This window comes from Varanus komodoensis, unplaced genomic scaffold (assembly GCF_004798865.1).
Source record: "Varanus komodoensis strain SLA01 unplaced genomic scaffold, ASM479886v1 scaffold13_3, whole genome shotgun sequence".
NCBI classification, from domain to species: domain Eukaryota; kingdom Metazoa; phylum Chordata; class Lepidosauria; order Squamata; family Varanidae; genus Varanus; species Varanus komodoensis.
The window spans coordinates 7,604,570-7,624,770 of NW_025335409.1; the positions used below are offsets into that span (position 1 = coordinate 7,604,570).

The 20,201-nt window shown below is 40.0% G+C and overlaps 1 protein-coding gene across 5 annotated transcripts in view; it reads left to right on the plus strand.

Moving 5' to 3' along the window:
• LRRK2 (leucine rich repeat kinase 2) overlaps positions 1-20,201 on the plus strand; it is a 93,715-nt gene that overhangs the window by 32,493 nt on the left and 41,021 nt on the right. For all 5 annotated transcript variants that reach the window (XM_044423221.1, XM_044423222.1, XM_044423223.1 and 2 more), the window contains 12 exons: positions 1,206-1,345; positions 2,874-3,002; positions 3,133-3,303; positions 4,937-5,195; positions 5,959-6,141; positions 8,273-8,391; positions 9,502-9,565; positions 11,688-11,908; positions 13,781-14,031; positions 15,246-15,394; positions 16,976-17,069; positions 19,150-19,336. In XM_044423221.1, coding sequence (XP_044279156.1) covers positions 1,206-1,345; positions 2,874-3,002; positions 3,133-3,303; positions 4,937-5,195; positions 5,959-6,141; positions 8,273-8,391; positions 9,502-9,565; positions 11,688-11,908; positions 13,781-14,031; positions 15,246-15,394; positions 16,976-17,069; positions 19,150-19,336 — 1,967 coding nt within the window. The remainder of the gene's footprint in view (positions 1-1,205; positions 1,346-2,873; positions 3,003-3,132; positions 3,304-4,936; positions 5,196-5,958; positions 6,142-8,272; positions 8,392-9,501; positions 9,566-11,687; positions 11,909-13,780; positions 14,032-15,245; positions 15,395-16,975; positions 17,070-19,149; positions 19,337-20,201) is intronic.

Below are 20,201 nucleotides of genomic sequence, written 5' to 3' on the forward strand. Positions count from 1 at the left end.
GGCTGCAGAAATTCCAGTTTAAAGTTGGCTTGTTTTGAAAGTGTCCAGAGTTGTTTTTAAGTCACAATCTCTGGTACAAATGACTTGACAAGACTCCACTATTTGAAACACTAGTAAATATTTAACACTAGTAAATCCTTCTTTGACCACATAAGAACAGGTGGGCAGCACTCAACCCTAATGCTTTATTTGGCTAATTCCTGTTTATTCATGTAACACTAAGGCATAGTTTACTGTTCCACGCAAACCAGGCGAGACAGTGAAAAATGTTTGCTACTTGTAATGTCTTGTGTATAAAAGCATTTTCAAAAAAAAGTAGTATGGGAATCATATGTGGAAGTCATTGAATGCAATTTAGTATTGATATGGATATTTTATTGTACCAGTATGAAGAAGCAGCTGTACAACCGGGTAACCTAGAAAATGATCTTCTGGCCCCTTAGTATGCATAAGATACTTCAGATTCTGAGATTCAGAATCTGAGACAGAGTTCTGACTTTGGAGCTGGAAATCTTTACTCCAGTCCCCTGCACCTTTCCTTGCAGCTGGTGCCAAAAGAACCATACTAGTTGATTCTCCAAGGTTAAGAATGCAATCTTGGAGAGGATTTAAAAGGGCAATTCAGGGGGTAGATGCAGAGCAGAAGGAGACTGAAGAGACCAGGGTAAGGTGTATCCTGTGTCTTCTATATCCACCTTCCCTCCTCCACTGAAGTGTCCTGGCTGGACAGCTGAAAAGGGCCATCTAGAGTTGATAAAGAGCAGGAGGAGCAGGGAGGTGGAGATTGCCTGCACCGCTTCTCCTGCTCTGTATAGGATGCCTGGCATCTCAGTTGGAGAGCTGTCTCAGCTATCCAGAAGTAACTTCTGTTGCATTCAGTAGGACTTCTTAGTAAATGTATATAGGATTGCAGCCTTAGAATGTTCAACTACTTCATTCTTTCAGGATGGCATGTTGCCCAGGTTATTTTTCCTGAGGCTGTAGTATAAATGGAGACATTTAAAATAATGTTCTCCTGTAGAGACATAATCTTAATGAAAATTGTAAAAAAATCGTTCTCTAGGGTTACATTTTGTAATGACAAAGCAGCTCAAAATCTGGGAGCAAGCAGGAAAACTACCTTCTGTATTAAAAATTCCACTGTTTTAATATTCCTGACTTCTCTTCCTCCCCCATCCCTTTTTCTTCTTCCCTTTTCTTTCTAGAAATACATTGCTTAGGTTTAAAACTTCTGGGACCCATGATTACAAGAAAGAGCTTGTGCATTGCAACTATGCATTTCCTGGCAACAATCCTGGTTTTGGCTTTACGACGCTTTAAAGATATTGTTGAAATACAGGAACATGTATGTGATGTATCTGGTGTTATGTCTGTTTGAGCAGCATGCCTGTTGTGGAAAGTTATATTGAGAGATCTAGTTTCTTCCTTTGGAAACTAGCAAAACTTTCCAGTCTCTTCTGTGCCTCACTCTTGGTTTACTCTGGGTGCTATGTCAAATAATCAAACCCAAGAGATTTTTCCAAGAAATTTTTTTTCAGCTCTGACACATAAACTTCAAACTCCTGCTCTAGGCATCCAAGACTTCCAATTTTATGTTAGTTTCTAAAAGAAGGCTATTCACATTCTTTTTTAAAAAAATCTGGAACTTCCTTGGACATGTATGTGACACTGAGACTATAATTTCATGTCTAATACTTGTGACTTTCTTGGGCTGTAATGATTGGAAAAGCAAAGGTAGTTCCAGTTGCTGTAGCCCACAGAAATGATGCTCCTTGAAATATTAATAGTAGGACTTAATATTAATGGTAATCTTGGCAATGTTCCTTTACCATGAAGAGACATGTAGTCCCTAATCTCTACTATTATATAAAAAACATAATATTATGGCTCTGCTGAAAGCTAGAACATCTATCATGCAACAGATTTGATAACTTTGTGCAAATGCAGAAAATGCACTGGCATTTTAATGTGTGAACTGACTCCAGTCTGAGGTGATACAAGGCAGTACGAAAGTTCAGTCTCTTGTGTTCATCTTTGATAACTCATTTGCATGTCCAAATCATCAAGTGATGAATATGCATGTGTGAATCAGGTCTTGATCTTGAGCGAATGAGCACAGTTAAAGAGAGAAGTGATAACTGGGTCACGCCTTTCCTTGTGGTCTGATTTAGCTTTCATAATGAATCTTTAATAGAAAGTGGCATTATGTCATACTGTCATTTGTACAAATAGGTTCCCCTTTATGTTTCAGCTTTTTAGGCAACCAGTGGCAGAGTGCCTAATAGGCCTATTCACCCAGGTAGTATTAGGTACTGGAAAGATCTGGTGCAGCACAGATTTGCATATGCTAAAATCCATATGCTTTAAGAATAGGCTCTGTGTGTCTTTAAAGGGCCCTATCTCTTAAAGACACCCCTATTTGTACATAGAGATGTATGGACAAGAGAAGTATATACATAGAGAAGAAAGTACTTGATTTCGGAAAAAAACAGTGAGGAACAGTAGGAGCCATAGCACACTTGGGCAAAAAGCCAGCTAATCCAGGAGGATCTAATACAATGGAATTTATCAAGGTCCCTGTATCTTTACTTCAACAAGTATCCATGGGGAGTGGGGCAAATGCATCCCAGAGATCTGGGGCTCCAGCCCTAGTGGGCTGCCCCTTAATACCACATCTGTCATTCACAAACAGCCTTCACCATGAAAGGATTGCCTCAGCTTGCTTTGAAGTAGGTTGGCTATTGTTTCCTTGAAATGAGGGGGAGGTGGAATGGCTTGGCTAGGTGGAAACCAGGTAGTTTTTGCCACTAGTTTTCTATTTAGTTTGCAGAGTAGAAAAACTCACCACCAACTTGTTCTCTTTTTACTTGTAGGGATTTTCCATAATTATAACAATCCTTGACCTTTCACCTTGCTTTGCCAAGTTGTTAATACAGGAATCATTTGACACAGCAATTTTCTATCAGATGTCCATGTGTTTCACTGAACAAAGAGACCAGCAGGTATGTTTTCTCTTTCAATCTTCTTCTGTTTTCTTCCAGCTCTCTCCCTGCCTGGTCCACAGCACATTTTAATTTGATAACGTTCTGGAAGGTGTTCACCCTGTTTTAATTGCCTTTCCTCTCAATTTAGTTTCAGAGTCTTTGTTGCAAGTGCTTTGCTAGAATAGCTGACAACGATGATTTAAAAAACCTGATGCTGGAGAAAGCATGTGCTGAGCACAATACCATTATGGCTGAATGCTTGCTGTTGCTGGGAGCTGATGTGAATAAGAACACAAAGACAAACTCTTTAATTTATCAAGTAGGTTTGTTAACATGTAACTCAAAACATTACATCACTTTGAAAGATGTATGCCTGGCTTTAAAGAACAACCACCACCACTTTAGTCTCCAAAAACAACTGAAATGCAGATCCACCCATAACACTTTAAACAGATTGAGCAGAACATTTTTTTTTCATTTCGAAGCTGCCCTTTGCAAGAGGACAATTTGAACGTCATCTGTGTAGTAAAGTAAACAGTTCCAAACATTCACTCTTCTAACTTTTGTCTCCCAAGTGTCATCACAAGCTATTGCCCAGGACCATACAGCTAAGATAGCAAGAGACTTGATTATCAGTATCCCCAGAGGACACACAGGCTTAGCTTGCAACCTCATTTCTGTGTGTTTCCACTTCCTTGCATGCTATTACTTTCTGTATTTTGGGATGATGCTGAAGGCAAAAGCTGCCCTCAGCTTGACATTGGTTGACCCAACTGTTCCCAGGAGGTATCCCTGAGATGCTCTTGCACTGGACAAATCCATCCCCTGCATATCCCTCACCTACCTGTAAAGCACTCTTGGAGGGCTTCAGTGGTAGAGCACATGCCTTATATGTAGAAGTCTCATATTTGATTCCCAGTATTTCCAGATAGAGCTTGAAAAGCTCCTGCCTGAAAACCTGAATAGTCACTGCCAGTCAGAGTCAACAGTACTGAGCTAGATAGACTGATTCAGGGATATGGGAAACTGCATTATACTATTTCCTATTCTGCTAGTGATTTCTATTGAAGAGATTCCCCATCCCATCCCTAATGCATCTGTAGCAATGCTGTATTGTATGATGAATCAATACTTCTGCAGTGGAACTGACCTCCATCTACTTTGGATGTTATGTGTTTATCTTTTGCTTGTTCTAATTGTGCAGTGCCTGAACACCACCTCCTTAAATAATCTGAACAAGAAAAGTTTTCCCCAAGGATTCCTGGTATTCACAGTGTCCCAGGATTTGAATGACTAGCAATGGATGCTGGGAGGAATGTTGTGCAAGCAGCTAAGGAATCTGTCTGCCAAATAGGCACTGGAATGTATTTATTTACTATTGCATTCTGAACAATATCAAACTCTGATGGGCTTGTCCTCTTTATAAAATGTTCAAGAAACATGGCATTAAAGCCTTCTATTCCAGTCTCTCCAGTGTTGTATAAAGACCTTTTTAGAAAGCTCCACCCCCCTTAACACTTCATTGACCTGACTCCTTTTAATCTACAGTAGATATATGTATTGGACCTTAGTGATATGAGAGGTGGCTTTCATATGCAATATGTTTTAAATACAATGGCAAACCTTCTTGACTTTCAGTGAATGAAGTTATGACAATGACATGATCACAGCAAGCCTTTATTTCTGGCAACTTTCCTAAACTAGCCTGTTGCAGAGACAATCATACTGAAGGCAAAACACAGGTTTTTTTGCAGCATATATATCACTGTACAATAGAGGATACAAGCTTTAGTAACTTGTGTAGAAATGACTGGGCAAAATGAAAACTCTGCATTTGCAGCCATGCTCAAAAATATAAATGTATATAATGCATTTATTTTATTGAGGGACATTTTCACCAGATGGTCATATCATATATGTCGCTGATTCATTCATCTCTTTCTGCTTAATAGGTTTGTGAGAAAGGGGGCAATCCTAAGTTGCTAAAACTACTTCTTAAGAGTGGTGCTCGAGAACAAGATGTCCGGAGTGCTTTAACAGTCAGCATCAAGAAAGGAGATAGCCAGTTCATTAGTCTGATCTTAAAGAAGCTTAGTCTAGATGTAGCCAACAGCAGCATCTGTCTTGGAGGATTTGGCATTGGTAGAATTGAACCTTCCTGGCTGAGCCCTTTATTTCCTGAAAAACAAGCATCCTTCAAGAAACAAACAAGTAAGTGGCTGTAAACTGGTTGTTAATATTAAAGCAGGTACCAAAGCATTCTGCAACTTTTACTGGTTTAAAGGTAGCTGCTGAACAAACAGTATAAGATGAGGGGTTTTTTTTAATGTGCCGTTGATTTTGTGTGTGTGTGTGTAGGAGCTCAGCAGTACTCGACTGAGTCTCAGTAGCTCCCACCACTTTTCACATATAAAGGTAGTTGGAGTCTCCTAAGTATTGGAGGTATGAAGCACTAATAGCTTCATCTTTATTGCATCAACTTTCAGAGCTTTTTGAGGGTGAGAATTGCAGAAGGATATTAGTTTCAGGTGTTTTCTTCTTTGTGTTGTCTTGTAAGGGTCAGTTTTCTTGCATTTTTTGGTATTTGCCCAGTTCAACTATTGTATTATTAAGCTGAGATATGAGTGAGTTTTTTTTTCTGAAAATGTCTTTTTTTATTCTGCTACACCATGTCTGAATGCAATTGAGAAGTCAATTAATCATAGTTTCCTCTTTTGTCCAAAATGTGAAGCTATGTTTGCCATTTTCTGAACAAGCTACATGGATTTCCGGTTTGGATGAAAGTAGAGATCCTTTGCAGCTTTCTAGTTTAGTTACTGTTCACATGAGGGAATGAGCAAAGGTCCTCTGTACATAGGCAATGAACTTGTTTTTACCTCTGCTTATTAAACTGAGATATGGTCATCTGATCATGGCAGCTCTATATGTATTTTGTCCAGTGTTTCTAAAATGATTATTGTTTTTTGCACATTAGGTGCAGGTTCTGCATTGGCTAGGATGGTGCTTAGATACCAAAGGACAAGCAACTATGAAGACCAGTCAAGATCCAGTTCTGATGTAAACAGCTGCGATGATGCAATGGAAAAGTGTGATGACTGGACAGTCCTACCGGACCCTTTACTTGACAACGTTTTCCATTTGAGTGATGATAGTGAAGGTACATTCGCTTGTTGTGAAAAGGGATTTGTTATTCCTTTACAATGTTAGCCTAGAACTAGTCTAAGCTGACCTGTTTGGCTCTGTCAATGTTTTTGAGAATTTCTTCAAAACTGAGTTTCTGTGTGTGTATATATATTCTTGTGGTTTCTGAGCATCACACACATGAACGCTGCATGTATGCGTGGAGCTCATTCTGGAAGATTCCAAAGGATACACTAAATGTCGTGTTTATCCTTTCTCCTTCCATCTCATGCATTGCCAAAGGACTCTGCTTGCATTCACAGAATCAGTCATCACATTTCAAATATTATACATTGGATGTGATTTTTTTTTGCATCCTGGCTATGATGGGAAGCAGTTCTGCTGTGCTGCATTCCTGCACCAGCAACAGAATCAAAAGAACATGCAGAATAAAAAGTCACACACTGGCTTTTCACCCTTGTTTCCCAACTTTCATTTAGCATCCAAGAGAATACAAGAGACAATTCAATCCCCTTCTGCTTGAACAATTCCCCCCCCCCTTTTCTGTACAGTGGAGATGAATAACTCAAAAGTACCCAGAAAGTCTTTTTATTAGTCATATTGCTAAAATTCAATATGCATCTATCAAACCTGGCATGTTTAAATTTCTTGAATGTATAACGAGCTCTGACTGAGATGCAGTGGGCTTTTAAAATGTTCATAATTCACACTGAGTTAATTATCTTTTCTGATTTTGCACAGTTTGTGTGGTATCTGATGTATTACTGTACATTTAATAAGAACTACAAGATAGCCTGGGTCCTTTTAAAGCATTCTTTTAAAAGTATTTAAAAGCATGTCCAAGAGACCAGAAAGTGTACAGCTATAGCTATGCACTTTCAAAAATGGGGCAGTCATTATTCCTGGAAATGAGCCCACATGATTGTGTAATGTTTCCATGGTTGACATAGAAAGATGAAGGCAGCCATTCTTTTTCCTTTCTGTTCAGTCCCTGGAAATAATGTTATATCATGCCAATTTCAGGGCCGCTTCTAGACTTCTTTTGAAAGTACATGGTTGTAGCTGCATTTTCTAGCTTCTCAGAGAGAGCTTGCCCTTTTATTATTTCTTTAAAAAAGAGAAAATGATTAAAAAGACCTCAAACCATACATACTACTGTGTAAGTTTAAAATCATTATGACTTTGAACTCTAGTAACAGCAAATTTAAACACTGGCTTTGCAACTTGTTGAACCAAGTCTGAACTATGATGGGATGAGTTTTCCATCACAACTTTGTATTGACATTACAAATGCAGGCCACACTCTGTCTCAAGTTATGGTACAAGGACTGGGAATGTGCAGCCTTCGAGACCTTCCAGCATGCAACTCCCATCTGTCCTAGCCCCCATAGCAAACAGTGAGAACTGATGGGAATTCTGGGCCAAAGCGTCTGAAGGATGATGAGCTGTCTCCCTCTGTTTTAGCCAATACCATATGTGGCATGAGCAACTGTCCTCAGTCAGGATTATGCAGTTAAAGGAAAGGCAAAGGGAGTAGGATGCTGGAAGAGGGTTTTGTAGATACCCTGGATTGCCAGAAAGATAACAAGTAGGTTCTAGAGCAAATCAAGCCAGAACTTACCCTAGAAGCAAAAATGACAAAACTGAGCCTGTCATATTTTGGACACATCATGAAAAGAGAAGATCCACTGGACAAGGCAATCATTCTGGGGAAAATCAAAGGAAGAAAATTGAAGAGAAGGCCAAATATGAGGTGGATTGAAAGCATAAAGGAAGGCACAGCCTTGAACTTGGAAGAGATGAATGGAGCTGTCACATAGACATGTTGGAAGGCTTTCAATTCATAAGGTTGCCACAAGTTGAAGATGACATGATGGCACATAAAAACAACAAATCTAAGAAGGAGAAGGAATGGAAAACATTGTGCAGAAAAATAGTATATATTGCATTACGTAAGTTATTTAAGCTTTTGATATAGATATTAAAGTTAATTCTTGCTATGCTGCTATTTTAGGCAGGTAACATTTCTGGCATGTAGGCTCCTATCTGTTACTTGGAACTGCTTTCAATCAAATTATGGTTAATTGTTTGCCTTAGTGTTAGGTGGCTGCTGTTTTAATTGCACTTAATCCTCCTTTTTGCCACAGAGAGTGAAAGCTCAGTTCTTATGAAGAAGAAATCCAATTCTGTGGCAGTTGGAGATCTCCAGAATGACACAGCTTTGAAATTGCTTCCTCCTACCCTGCCAAGGCATTCAAAGTCTGTGGTAAGTCAAGAAGCTCAAGAGGGTGCAAATCACACAGGAGGCATATCTGTGCATGTTGAATCACTAGGTGATTTCCTTTGGCTTTCCCCCTCTCAATAGCAGATGAAACCAATGGGACACAAACAGATACATTAACAATAGGATAGCATTGCTTTAGAGCAAAACTATGTGAACTTTGGTAAGGGAAATGGCTTCCTCCTGATTAATAGGTTATGACCTATAAAGCCCTAAATGGCTTGGGACCAGGATACCTAAAGGAATGTCTTTTTCCATATATCCCCTACTGTCCCTTAAGATCAGCAGCAGAGGCTCTCCTCCAGGAACCATTTTTGAAGGAGATTAGGAGAGAGAACACTTGAAGAAGGGCTTTCTCTGCGGTGGCGCCCCGACTATGGAATACACTTCCTAGAGAGGTCTGCCTAGCGCTGTCATTATATGCTTTTTGGCACCAGGTTAAGACCTTTTTATTCAACCAATATTTTAATGTTGATTAGTATAATCATTTTTATTTAATTTACTTTAATTATTTTATTTATTTCAGTCGTGGTATAGCAAATTTATTTTGTTTGGGATAGATTTTATTGTAAGCCGTCCAGAGACCAAAGAGATGGACGGCCTATAAATATCCTAAATAAATAAATAATCAGGAAACATAGAACACTAGAAGCTGCTCTCCTATATTGAGGCAACCCATCAGTCTGTCTAGCCCAGTATTGTCAGCACTGACTGGCTGCAGCTCTTGAGGGTTTCAGGCAGGAGCTTTTTCAGCCTTACTTGGAGATGCCAGGGACCTGCCGGGGAGGTTCTGCATGCAAGGCAGGTGCTTACTGCTGAACCATAGCCCCTCCATCCACACATCTGTCGTGAAATCTCTAAGCACACAGTCCATGCAAAGACTGCCATTTGTCTGCATCGTCCTCTTCATTTGTGAGAAACAATCCATACCACGTTTAATGTGCCGGAGTACATATCTAGGGGATGGGGCTGTCTCTGTGGTCATGGTGATTTGTTAAATGCAGCATTGCATTTGAGGAGTGCAAACTCAAACTCTGTCCTTCAAGGCATGCAAGTGTTCATACTTGTAATATCTGAACTTTTGGCACTGTCCAGGGAGCTGGATCACAGTATGGAGCAAGGAATCAGGGAAGAAAAATCCCTTCAGAAGAATTTCATAGTAAGTGGAAATTTATAATAAATTTTAAAGTTTAAATTTGGGCAATGTTTCTGTATTCTGTTAGATTTTGTACAACATCTGGAGTCCTGTGTCCAGTTCTGAGCACCACAGTTTTAAAAAGATGCAGAGAAACTGGAAAGGGTTCAGAGGAGGGCAGCAAGGATGATCCAAGGAGTGGAAACAAGGCCCTGTATGGAGAGGTTGAAAGAACTGGGTGTGTTCCGGCTTGAGAAGATTGAGATATGATAGCACTCCACAACTGCTTAAAAGGCTGTCACAAAGAGGAAGGACAGGATCTCTTCTCAATCATCCCAGAGTGTGAGATACAGAATAATGGGCTCAAGTTACAGGAAGCCAGATTCCAGCTAGATATCAGGAGAAATGTCCTGACTGTTGGAGCAATGTGACAATAAAACCAATGACCTAGAGAAATTGTGGGTTTTCCCACATTAGAGGCATCCAAGATGCAGCTGGACAGCCATTTGAGAGGGATGGTTTAGCTTGGAGTCCTGCACTGAGCAGGAGGGTGAACCCAATGGCTTTCTAGGCCCCTTCCAACTCTACTATTGTGTGATTCTGTGAACCGTATACTTGTGTGTCAGCTATACTCTGAGCATAGGCAAAACTACCTGTGAGTTTGTCCAAAGTTATTCAACCACATTGTTTTGTGACGTGGACCTTTTAAAACTGCAAAAGGGATTGCCAATGTCAACACATGAACCATTTAATCCAATACTATCTATTTTGACCGATAACAGTTCTCCAGGATCTCTGGTGTGTATCTTTGTAAACTCCACTACATGAGGTCTTTATAGGTGGAATTGTGTACATTCAAACTTGGGCTGTCTACAGGTAATATTTTGGGTTCATGGCATTGTAGGAAATTGGAGAAACTATCCTGGGGAAACCATAAAATGGCAGCTATGGATGGCCATGGCTAAGTCATACATGTTCAGAGGCATTTGTGGGAACTTCAGGCAGCAGCAGCTAGAAGAACCCACTTCACCTTCCGGCAATCCCAGCTACCAGCAAAAAAAACACAAATTATTTTAATAAAATTGGGAGGAGTGGGATGTCTAGGTGGACACTTGGTAAGGTGTGTGTGGGATTTTGTTACCTGTGAACATAATGTTGCCCCTCCTTGATGTAAAACACGAGTTATTTACATTATTGTGGCACTGTAGCAATAGCCATTTGGAAAAATGTATTTTTAGATATAGTTTTGTATATTTTCCTCTCCCTCTGTCATGCATGAAGCTCCAACAGAAACAGTGACTCATGAGGAGACCTTGCACTTGGCACCCTGTGCCCAAGAGTTGCCCCCACAACCCAATGCAGGGACGGCTGAACCAGCTACTGCGTCTTCCCCTGAGCCCCAGCTCGTTGAGCAAACACCTGGACCTTTATCAGAGACAGAGAGTCATGAGAAAGAGTGAGCTGCAAGTTCTACTCAGAAAGAGGCAGAGCAAACTGCCTCCTCCCCTCTTGACGCTGATCTCCCTGAACCAGAAACAGAAGACACTACAGGTGTCATAGATTTCTCAAAAGCCGAGAACAGACGTCTTTTACGTAGATTTGAACAATTACAAAGTAGACAGCGTAAGAGAGAAGAAAGGCGTGACTTGGGAGAATGATCCCATGTGGGCTCAGAAAGATAGGCCATTATAGGGCTGACATCTGCTTAGCTGGGACCGCTGTTAGGGAACTTATCTGTAGTATTATAAATCTTGTAGACAATTAACATTGAAGGACTTTAGTTTTATTGGTCTGTGGAGAGTTGAATGTTTATACAATCGGCCTCACGACACACTCCCACCCACAAATATTTAAATATACAATAGGTGTTTGTTATCATTGAAGGCACAATCCAATGCATGCTTAGATATAAAAATGTCCTATAACTCCCAGCATTTGCAGGTCAGCATGGCTGGCTGGGTAATGTTGGGAATTGTAGGAAATTTCTCCCTAAACATACATATGTCCTGAGGCAACCTCTGAGACTGAGGGCTCTTCAGTGCATCAGTTAAAAAGTCCTTAAATGCTTGGCATAGTATTAAACAAAAAGTGGAACTATAGAAGATTAGGCCATTCCTAAATTGCTTCTGCATTTATTTTAAAAAAGGAGGCATCTCTACATTCCAATCAAACATAAAGCGATCAGACAGTTTCTCTTCATCGATCTCTGACAAGGAATATATTAAGTCGCTAGACCTTTCATCAAATGAGCTGGAGGATATAGATGGCATCAGTCAGAGCTCATCCTTAACTACTCACTTGGAACACCTTGAGAAATTAGAGCTGCATCAAAACTCTCTTTCATGCATACCAGAAAAACTGTGTGAGGTAAGTCTACATAATGCCAGAAAATGTTCCCTCAATGAGCCAGGTGTGTGTAATATAGAGAGGGTTTTATGCTGATGTTTATGTCTCTTTACCATTAAGCCTGTTTTGGATGGGAGGCAGTAATTTTTGGTAATGTATTGATGGCTAGGCCACATGAAGAGTGGTTCGATAGTATGACAAATAGTTTGTGGAGCTTGAGCCAGAGAGAGAGGTTCAGATCCGCAGTCAGTTTGCTAGTGCTTGGCCTAACCAGAATTTTTGTAATGATAAAATGCAAATATTGGAATTCAGCTATACTACTTAAACTGATTTGCAGGAATTCCCTGAAATAATAGCAAAATCAATACACTTTTTCCTACTTTTCCAATCTACAAAGAGTATGTGATAGGACCATAAGCAATCTATGGGGCATGGCACCAATTGTATGAGTTCCTTTTTTGCAGAAAAAGTATTGTTTGAGGATCTGTCCAATATTTTAGCAAGCTAGGCTAACCTAGGAATAACCTAGCAGTACTAAAGGACTTTAGTGTGGAAGTAATCCTCCTGTACTTCTGCACTGGAAAGAGAGAGGAAGAACACCTGTTTCAAAGAACTTAATGATTTTTGAAGGTGGGGAGGGCAGGCAGCAAAATTCACAAAATAATGAGTCCATCCTTGACAAGGAAGAGAAAACCTTGCTTGTGTTTACCACAGTTTAAAGCTTTGAAGCATTCCTGTTCTTGGATGTTACAGAAGGTGAACATTCTTTAAAAATAATGGGTTCATGACATAAAGGCATCTCTTGTTAAGAATGGTATTAATATCATTTATATCCCTTCATATTTGCTAAAAAGCCACCAAGCAGTGCAACAATTTAAAACAATAAAATCTCTCAATAAGAAGCGAGAATACTAAAAACATTAAACTAACTACATAATTTAAAAGACTAAATTAAAAAGATGCATCTCTGCACCCTTTTTAAAGACGAAGAGAGTGGGCCCCAAGAATAGTTCTTGAGAGGGTGCATTCCATAGTTTGCGAGCAATGCAGAAGAAATCACATTCATGCCCACTCAACACTCTGTGGGTAGCAGTGACCTCTTTTGCAGATTTTAATATTTGGGCAGGCTCATAACAAGACAAGCAGCACCTTAAATAGCCAGGCCCTGAGCTGTTGTGGACTTTAAATGTTAAGACTGAGTCCTTGAATAGAACCCAAAAAGCACCTGTCATCCAGTGCACTTGTACCACAGGTGTAATGTGGCTCCAATACTTTGCACTGGTTAGCAGCCTAGATGCCATATTTTGCACCAGTTGAAGCTTCAGGACATTTTTCATGGTCACCCCATACCGGATGCCTTGCAGTAGTCTAAACACAGTTATGTTACAGTCACTATCCAGTGGGTTTTCCTAGCAGTCACAGAACTGTTTCCCTCTTCGTCATGGTCTCTGTGCATCACATATATGGGTGCTGCATCTTGCAGTGCCTGCATTTGGGAAAGTTCTCTCAGCTTAGCAATATTTTTGGTGGGAACTCTGCACTCCCTCCCCTAATATAAATAGGCAGAATCCCCACCCTGTTGGCAGTCTGCTTTCGACCTCCATTTGCTGTGCCTCGGGTTCTCTCAGTCTGCTTTCCATTTCCCTCACAAATATCTCATTGTCTTCAATCTTTCAACGTTAAATCTTTCTAAACCTTTTATTTCTTTATCCAACTTAACATCCTTCTCTACCTTAACTTATAGCATAAGAACTGGTACACTTAATTGATGAAAGACAGCATTTCCTGTGTAGCAAAATACTGTATTTTGAGCTGGATATATTTGCATTCTACTATCTATGTTTTACTGTTTCATTTTATAATAATTGGTTTAATGTGGGTTTTTTCTTTCAGACCTTGAAATCTTTGACTTGCCTGGATCTTCACAGTAACTTGTTCACATCTTTTCCTGCCTATGTGTTGAAAATGCCACATATAGCACACCTTGATGTTTCACGCAACGACATTGGTCCATCCTTAACTGTGGACGCAAAGATTGTCTGTCCCACCCTAAAGCTACTGAACTTATCATACAACCAGTTAACATGCTTCCCTGGCTTTCTTGCCAGTGTTGCTGAAAAGCTGGAGCACCTTATATTAGAAGGGTGAGAATGGCATGCACTGGTTTTGACAGATGTTTCTCAGGGATTGCTGGCTGCACAAACTGCAAGCCAAGGAAGCCCTCTGCTTGAAGCGTGTCCTATGGACATACTTACCTGAATCCATATGCTGTCATCATCTGTCACCTGTCTTCCTTTGCATAACACATTTGGAGGCAAATCTGCAGGCAATTTGTTTTGTTCCACTTGCACAGTGCTTCTGTTCCTTTTGATAGGCAGAGCTCTAGCGCTAGCATTGTGCACAATATTTCCATGACTTCCCAATCATTTACTGCAGGAGACAGGACAGGAATATGTTGGTCATTTATGCTCCAGCACTTGTAATAGTGCAGCCTTGTTTGCAGGAAATGTGGGAACTGTATGTCTGTCCAACTGGTACTGATTTCTTTCATGACTTGTTTTTTTAAGAAAGAGGCTTAGCTGATTGACTCCCTTACAATTTGAAATAATCAACTGAAACCAAAACAGAAACATCAGCTTTGTATGATCTCAGTGTTCAGCAAGTATAAGCCTGACTACTAAATGCATTCTGAAATTTAAACTCCAAATGCTTTATCAGGAGTCAACATTGTTGGATTCAGTGATTTTTTCTCCTGAATAAACTTGCTTTGAGTTGTATAGTTGAATGTAGGTAGCGGTGTGTCCTTGAATTTGCAGGTTTGACTGTTAATGGATAACTTTTACATGTGGCAGTCTTGGAATAAACAACCAATAAGATGCTGCACTGCACCAATTCTATATAGTCATTGCTGCTTTCCCTCCATCCTCATTCACTTTACACCTACTTGCAGCTGCCTGTTCTCTCTCACCAGTGCCTGAGATTGAGTCATGGGCCAAAATATCACATTCTTATTTCCTGTTTGGAAAATTGATTTCAACAGTGAAATAGAATCCTCTTACTTATTTTCTCAGTCTTGAAAATTTCTATTATACATTTGAAGTTTGGTGCCTTGCTCTAGTGTCCACAGTTAGGGCCTGCCTGCCTGCCTGCCTGGGTCTCCTTTCCATTTCACTTCAGTTATCATATGAGAGGAATATCCTGTGGGCACTAATTGTGTAATTAACTGGCAGGTTTGGAAAAATGTGCATCACAGCATTTACCAGCCCAAGCATTGGCTGCTAGCATCTGCCATCTTTCCATTTTGCAAATATATATTTGTTCATTCTAATTGTAACACTTGTGTTTTTTTCCCTCTTAGTAACAAACTCTCGGGTATAATGTCACCTATATGTCTAAAAGAACTGAAAGTTCTTAACATTAGTAAGAATGCTATAACCTCACTTGGTGAGAATTTTTTAAAAGAGTGTTTGAAACTGGAAATACTCAATGCTGGGATGAATTTACTTGGTGAGTATGCACTAGTGTATTCTGTACCTCCCTGCCACTGGGTATCAGCTCTGTTGGAAATATTATAAAGCAGCTGCATTATATATTAAATAACAAAATTAGCATGAAAAATAAATAAAAAGCTTTAATAATATCTATAACAAGCTAGAAAGTGGAATGTATGGTTTTCTTGCTAATTAGTAACAATTAGTTATTCTTTCATTTTGTTGTGTTTTATGGGTATGGTTTTAGTAACCTTAACACTGTATGTTCACTACTTTGATATCTTCATGGAAAGTGGTATATAAATTTATATAACAAAGAGACAAATCCTGTGATTTCTTGTTAAAAGAAAAAATGATGATTTTGGAGGATATGAATGAAAATATTAATTACTAATGCAATACACAGGACTTTTGTGTCCACATATCCAGAGTATAAAATGCTTTGTTAGAAGTGGCCCTACTGTTATCACATTCTAGATGGGGAATGACGTGCAGAAAGCTACTTCTTTAGTTTATGACTGAAGGTGTCATTTGAGTGCACCCTCCCACACACACATTCTTTCTCAAAGCACAAACCTCTGGGGCTGCCAATAACCTCTTGAACTTGAAGGATTAGAGGCATCCTGTGTGAGGTGGAAGGAGGGGGAAAAAGTCACCTTCTTCTCCCCTGGCTCTGCAGAGCAGCTGAATGGCTGATTTCAGCTGTTGAAACTGCAGTACTTCCAAGGGGGTGGAAGGGAGAATGAGGTGCCACCTCCCCTCAGTGAGGCTCTTACAACTTCACAGCTGACACAGTTCTTTCTGAGCTGGCTGCAAGGTGTGAGGAGAGCACTCCAGACATGAATTCCCAGCTCTGAGATCTAAGCTGCTTTCTGACCTTACAGCTCAATTTCTGAAAAATCCCATGGCCTGCTAAGGGCCGTCTAGAGGTCATAGGACTGACCTATCCATGTGGCTTTTCCAGGTGAATTTACTTCTTGTAATTCCTTGGCATATGATCTAGACATCTCCCCTTTTAATGAGTCCCTTCTGCTTGGAGATTTCCTTTTCTGTGCCCTCAAGCCTCCTTCTGTTGTTGCTGGAAAAGAGATTGTTTCCCTGGTCACTCCCTGGTTTGGAGTGAAAAGCTGCAAATACCTGGGATTAACTATCATATCCCTGATAAGTGATGCAGCTCCTCTTTTTCTACCTGTACCATTTGCATTCATCTATCTACCATCCTCCACTGTGCTACTGCAATCCTGGAGTGTTCTGCCAACAGAAAATTAAAGTGAGTACACTGCTTCCCTAGCCGTTTTCAAAGCCAGGTGAAACTGACTTAAGAGGGATTGACTGTTAAATTGTCAAAGGGAAGGTGCTTAGGATGTGTACTTCCTAGAATATAAACCATAATAATGGTGCATGGTTATTTCCCACCCTCCAAATCCATTACACAGGAACTTCTATATAATAGTTGCTCCATTATCACATTTTATCTATCTTGAAAATGCCTCTGCTATAAGAAGATGCATATTTGTTAACTTCCATAGTTACATTGTCTGCCTTAGTAATTTTTGCAAACTATTAAAGTAATCACATTTCCCTTTTATATTTTTAGATTCCATACATGACTTGCCATCCAACATAACAACATTAAAATTATCTCAGAATAATTTTTCCTGTGTTCCAGAATCAATTCTACTTCTTCCGCAGTAAGTTGCTATTGTATTTCTATACTAGAAGTGTTGCCAAAACTGCCAATAAGCCAAAACTACACCTGATACTCTTGCCAAGTCTTCATAATAATTTTCTGTGAAACTTCTTGTTGTTGGGAATCTAAATTGACTACATTCATTGTTTGGAAAGACAAATGTTTAGAATACAAATGATATTCTAAGGGTTCATTTTGTTTCTAATTAAAAAATGTTCCCAAAAACCAACAAGCAAGGCCTAAGTCTATAGTGAGGGGAGGACCCATGAAACACCCAGATGAATGGGCTTAGAACCTGAAAAAAGTTGTCATGGGGAAGGGAATAGTGTATCTGGAATCTTGAACAGCAGCATTTCAAATTGCAACATTTCGTTACAGGTCCCATCTGTATTTTTTTCCTTCTCTCTCATCCTTTGTTGAAGTTTTCTTCTTTCAGTTTCCTTAAAAGAAAATCCTTTTTAGTATGTCAGCCGATTTGTTATCATTCATTTTACCGTTATATGTTTTAAATTTGTCCAGTACTTGTTTGCCACCCAGAAAGCCCTGCAGGCTAAGGGACGGTATACAAATGTAATCAACCAACCAACCAACCAACCAAGCTCTGTTCCTTGGTCTTCTGGCTTCTGTCTGTGCATCACCCACCTGGACTCCATAGATCCACCTCTGAGGGTTGAAAAGACACATTCTACATCGCCCCCACCTAACCCTCACCCACTGCTACATATGCTGCTGAAATTTGTAAGTGCATAGGGAGCGTGCCTTGTTTAGAGGCAGGATCATGCTCCCAGAAACTTCTGAGGAGTGCCATTCTGCTTCCAAACAGGATGTGTGGCCCTTGTGTACCTTGTTTTCAAGCACTGTTTGTGGCAAATTCAGCAGCAGTAGTAGATGGGAGATGCACACAGAAAGGGTACTGGGCTCATGGGCTGTGTCTTGCCCACCACTGCCCCAGACTTTGGAAATGCTCCTGATGATTATCCAAAAGTGACATATATTTAATCTATTGAATTGCCATTTTTTCTCTGAAGCTATGTTGCTGGCTGTTTTGCAAAGTAAAGCTTTCCTAATTGATTTGTGCATGACCAAAGCAGTGTCACTTGAACTTGCCCGAATACAAAAATCTACAAGAAGGGCTCTGGCAAGGACTACATTACCCACAGAGGGCCACCTGTCAGGCACACAGGAAAGGGATTTCTTCTTTGTCAGTCCAATCTTGGCCCCTTGTATATTCCCCCCCCCCTTATCTGCTAAAAAGCTATTTTGGCCCTATACCTCAATTTGAAACAATAAGAATGAGAACATTACAAATAATTAAAATTTTAAATATATAAATTTTAAAGTGCTAAGCTTAAAAGATACACCCTTTCCTCCCTTTCTAAAGTCAGGAGAGTGGGGGACAAGTGTAATTTGAGGAGGTGCACTGCATAGTTTGGAGGTGACTTGGGAGAAGTCCCTTTCATGTGTGCCTCACAAATGCACCTCTTTGGGTAGCAGTACCTTCACCAGAACCTGTTTTGCAGATCTTTGTACTTGGGCAGGTCCTAAGTCATTTGGGGCTTCGGAGGTTAAGATCAACAACAATTGCAACTGGAAAGCAGTTGGTACCCAGTGCAGATCTTTTGGGAGAGATGTAATGTGGACCCCATACCATGCATCTGTCATCAATCTAGTCATCTGATCAAGACCCAAATAATCACTTTAGCCAAGCATTCCTTGTTTGTACAGAAGCTGAAATAAATAGGCATCTACTGGCCAATATGCTCATTTAACTTAGAAGACAGGCCAAATTTATTTTAAATAACCCCCAACCCTAACCCTATACTATGGGTTTGCTATTCCATCCTTTTTTTTCTTTTTGAATCTGAATTTGCAGAATCTGGCAACTTCTTGACAGTTGCTTCTCTCTTCTCACTTTCTCTTTTATACATTTTTCAAAAGTCATTCTCTTTAGAATTACACTGAATCATCTCAGACATTTGTTCCATGTGATGTGATTTTTTATTTTTACATTCTAATTGTTTAATTTTGCATTACTTAAAAGCAATTATACTCACATTTCTCTTTTTAAATATTTCTTTTAGTTTGCGCTCAGTGGATTTCAGCAACAATAAAATTAAAATTCTACCTGGGCCCATACACTGGAAATCCTCTAATTTAAGAGAATTACTTTTTAATCATAATAAGATAAGCTTTCTAGACTTGAATGAAAAAGCTTTCTCATGGTCTCGGCTTGAAAAGCTACACCTATCCAACAATAAGCTAATAGAGGTAACATATATGCCTAACTATTGATCCAGTGATGGCTGTATTCAGCACAGTTCAGTCATTAAAATACTGTTTGTAGGGCCAGGATGTTTCCAATGTTTTCTTTGCAAAATTATTTAAGTCTTCCAGTACCAGTTTCTTTTATGCCTGAGGCCTTGGGTGACCTTACAGTTGAGCAAGTTAGAGCAGGGCTAGCAGAAGGCAGATCTGGATCTATCTGTAGATATCTGGGTGAGTTGCAGTAGATTCACATGGATTTCTGACTCCCAAGGCTCTAACAACTGCAACAAAGCAATGGAATGACACCCTTTATGTTCACCCTGCTGATATGCAGAACTCTGAACAACCTGAACATGATTTTTGCATTGAAGGACTGTAAGCTCTGCTCCATTCTGATATTCAAAACAAATTCCTGGCTTTATAAATTTTCCATTCTAAGTGTATGCCTTAGATGAATTTTAAGGCTCCAGTTGATGAATTTGGGGGTTCTAGGAACAAAATAAAAGAAGATCCTATAAACCTAAAGCCACCCCGCACAAGCTGGAGCATCATGCCACAGAAGCAGATGGGAAAGATGCTCCTCTCTCAGAACTGCCTTGATGCAGAAGCATGTGCTGCGGAGGAAGAGAGAAGGGCAGCCAACAATGCTAGCAGGCAGAGAAGGCTTAGCTCACAGGCAAAGGAACCTTTATCACCGTTAAAGAGCGCAGCAGCATATGATGAATGGAAGTTGCACACTGTGGAACCGAGAGGCCAGAGCTGAAGGAGTGGGTGTCCTGGAGACATCAGGAGGGGGTCAGCTGGCTAGCCAAGTCATGGACAAAGGTTATAAAAGACTACACTTAAGCTTAGCATGCCGCCAAATGGA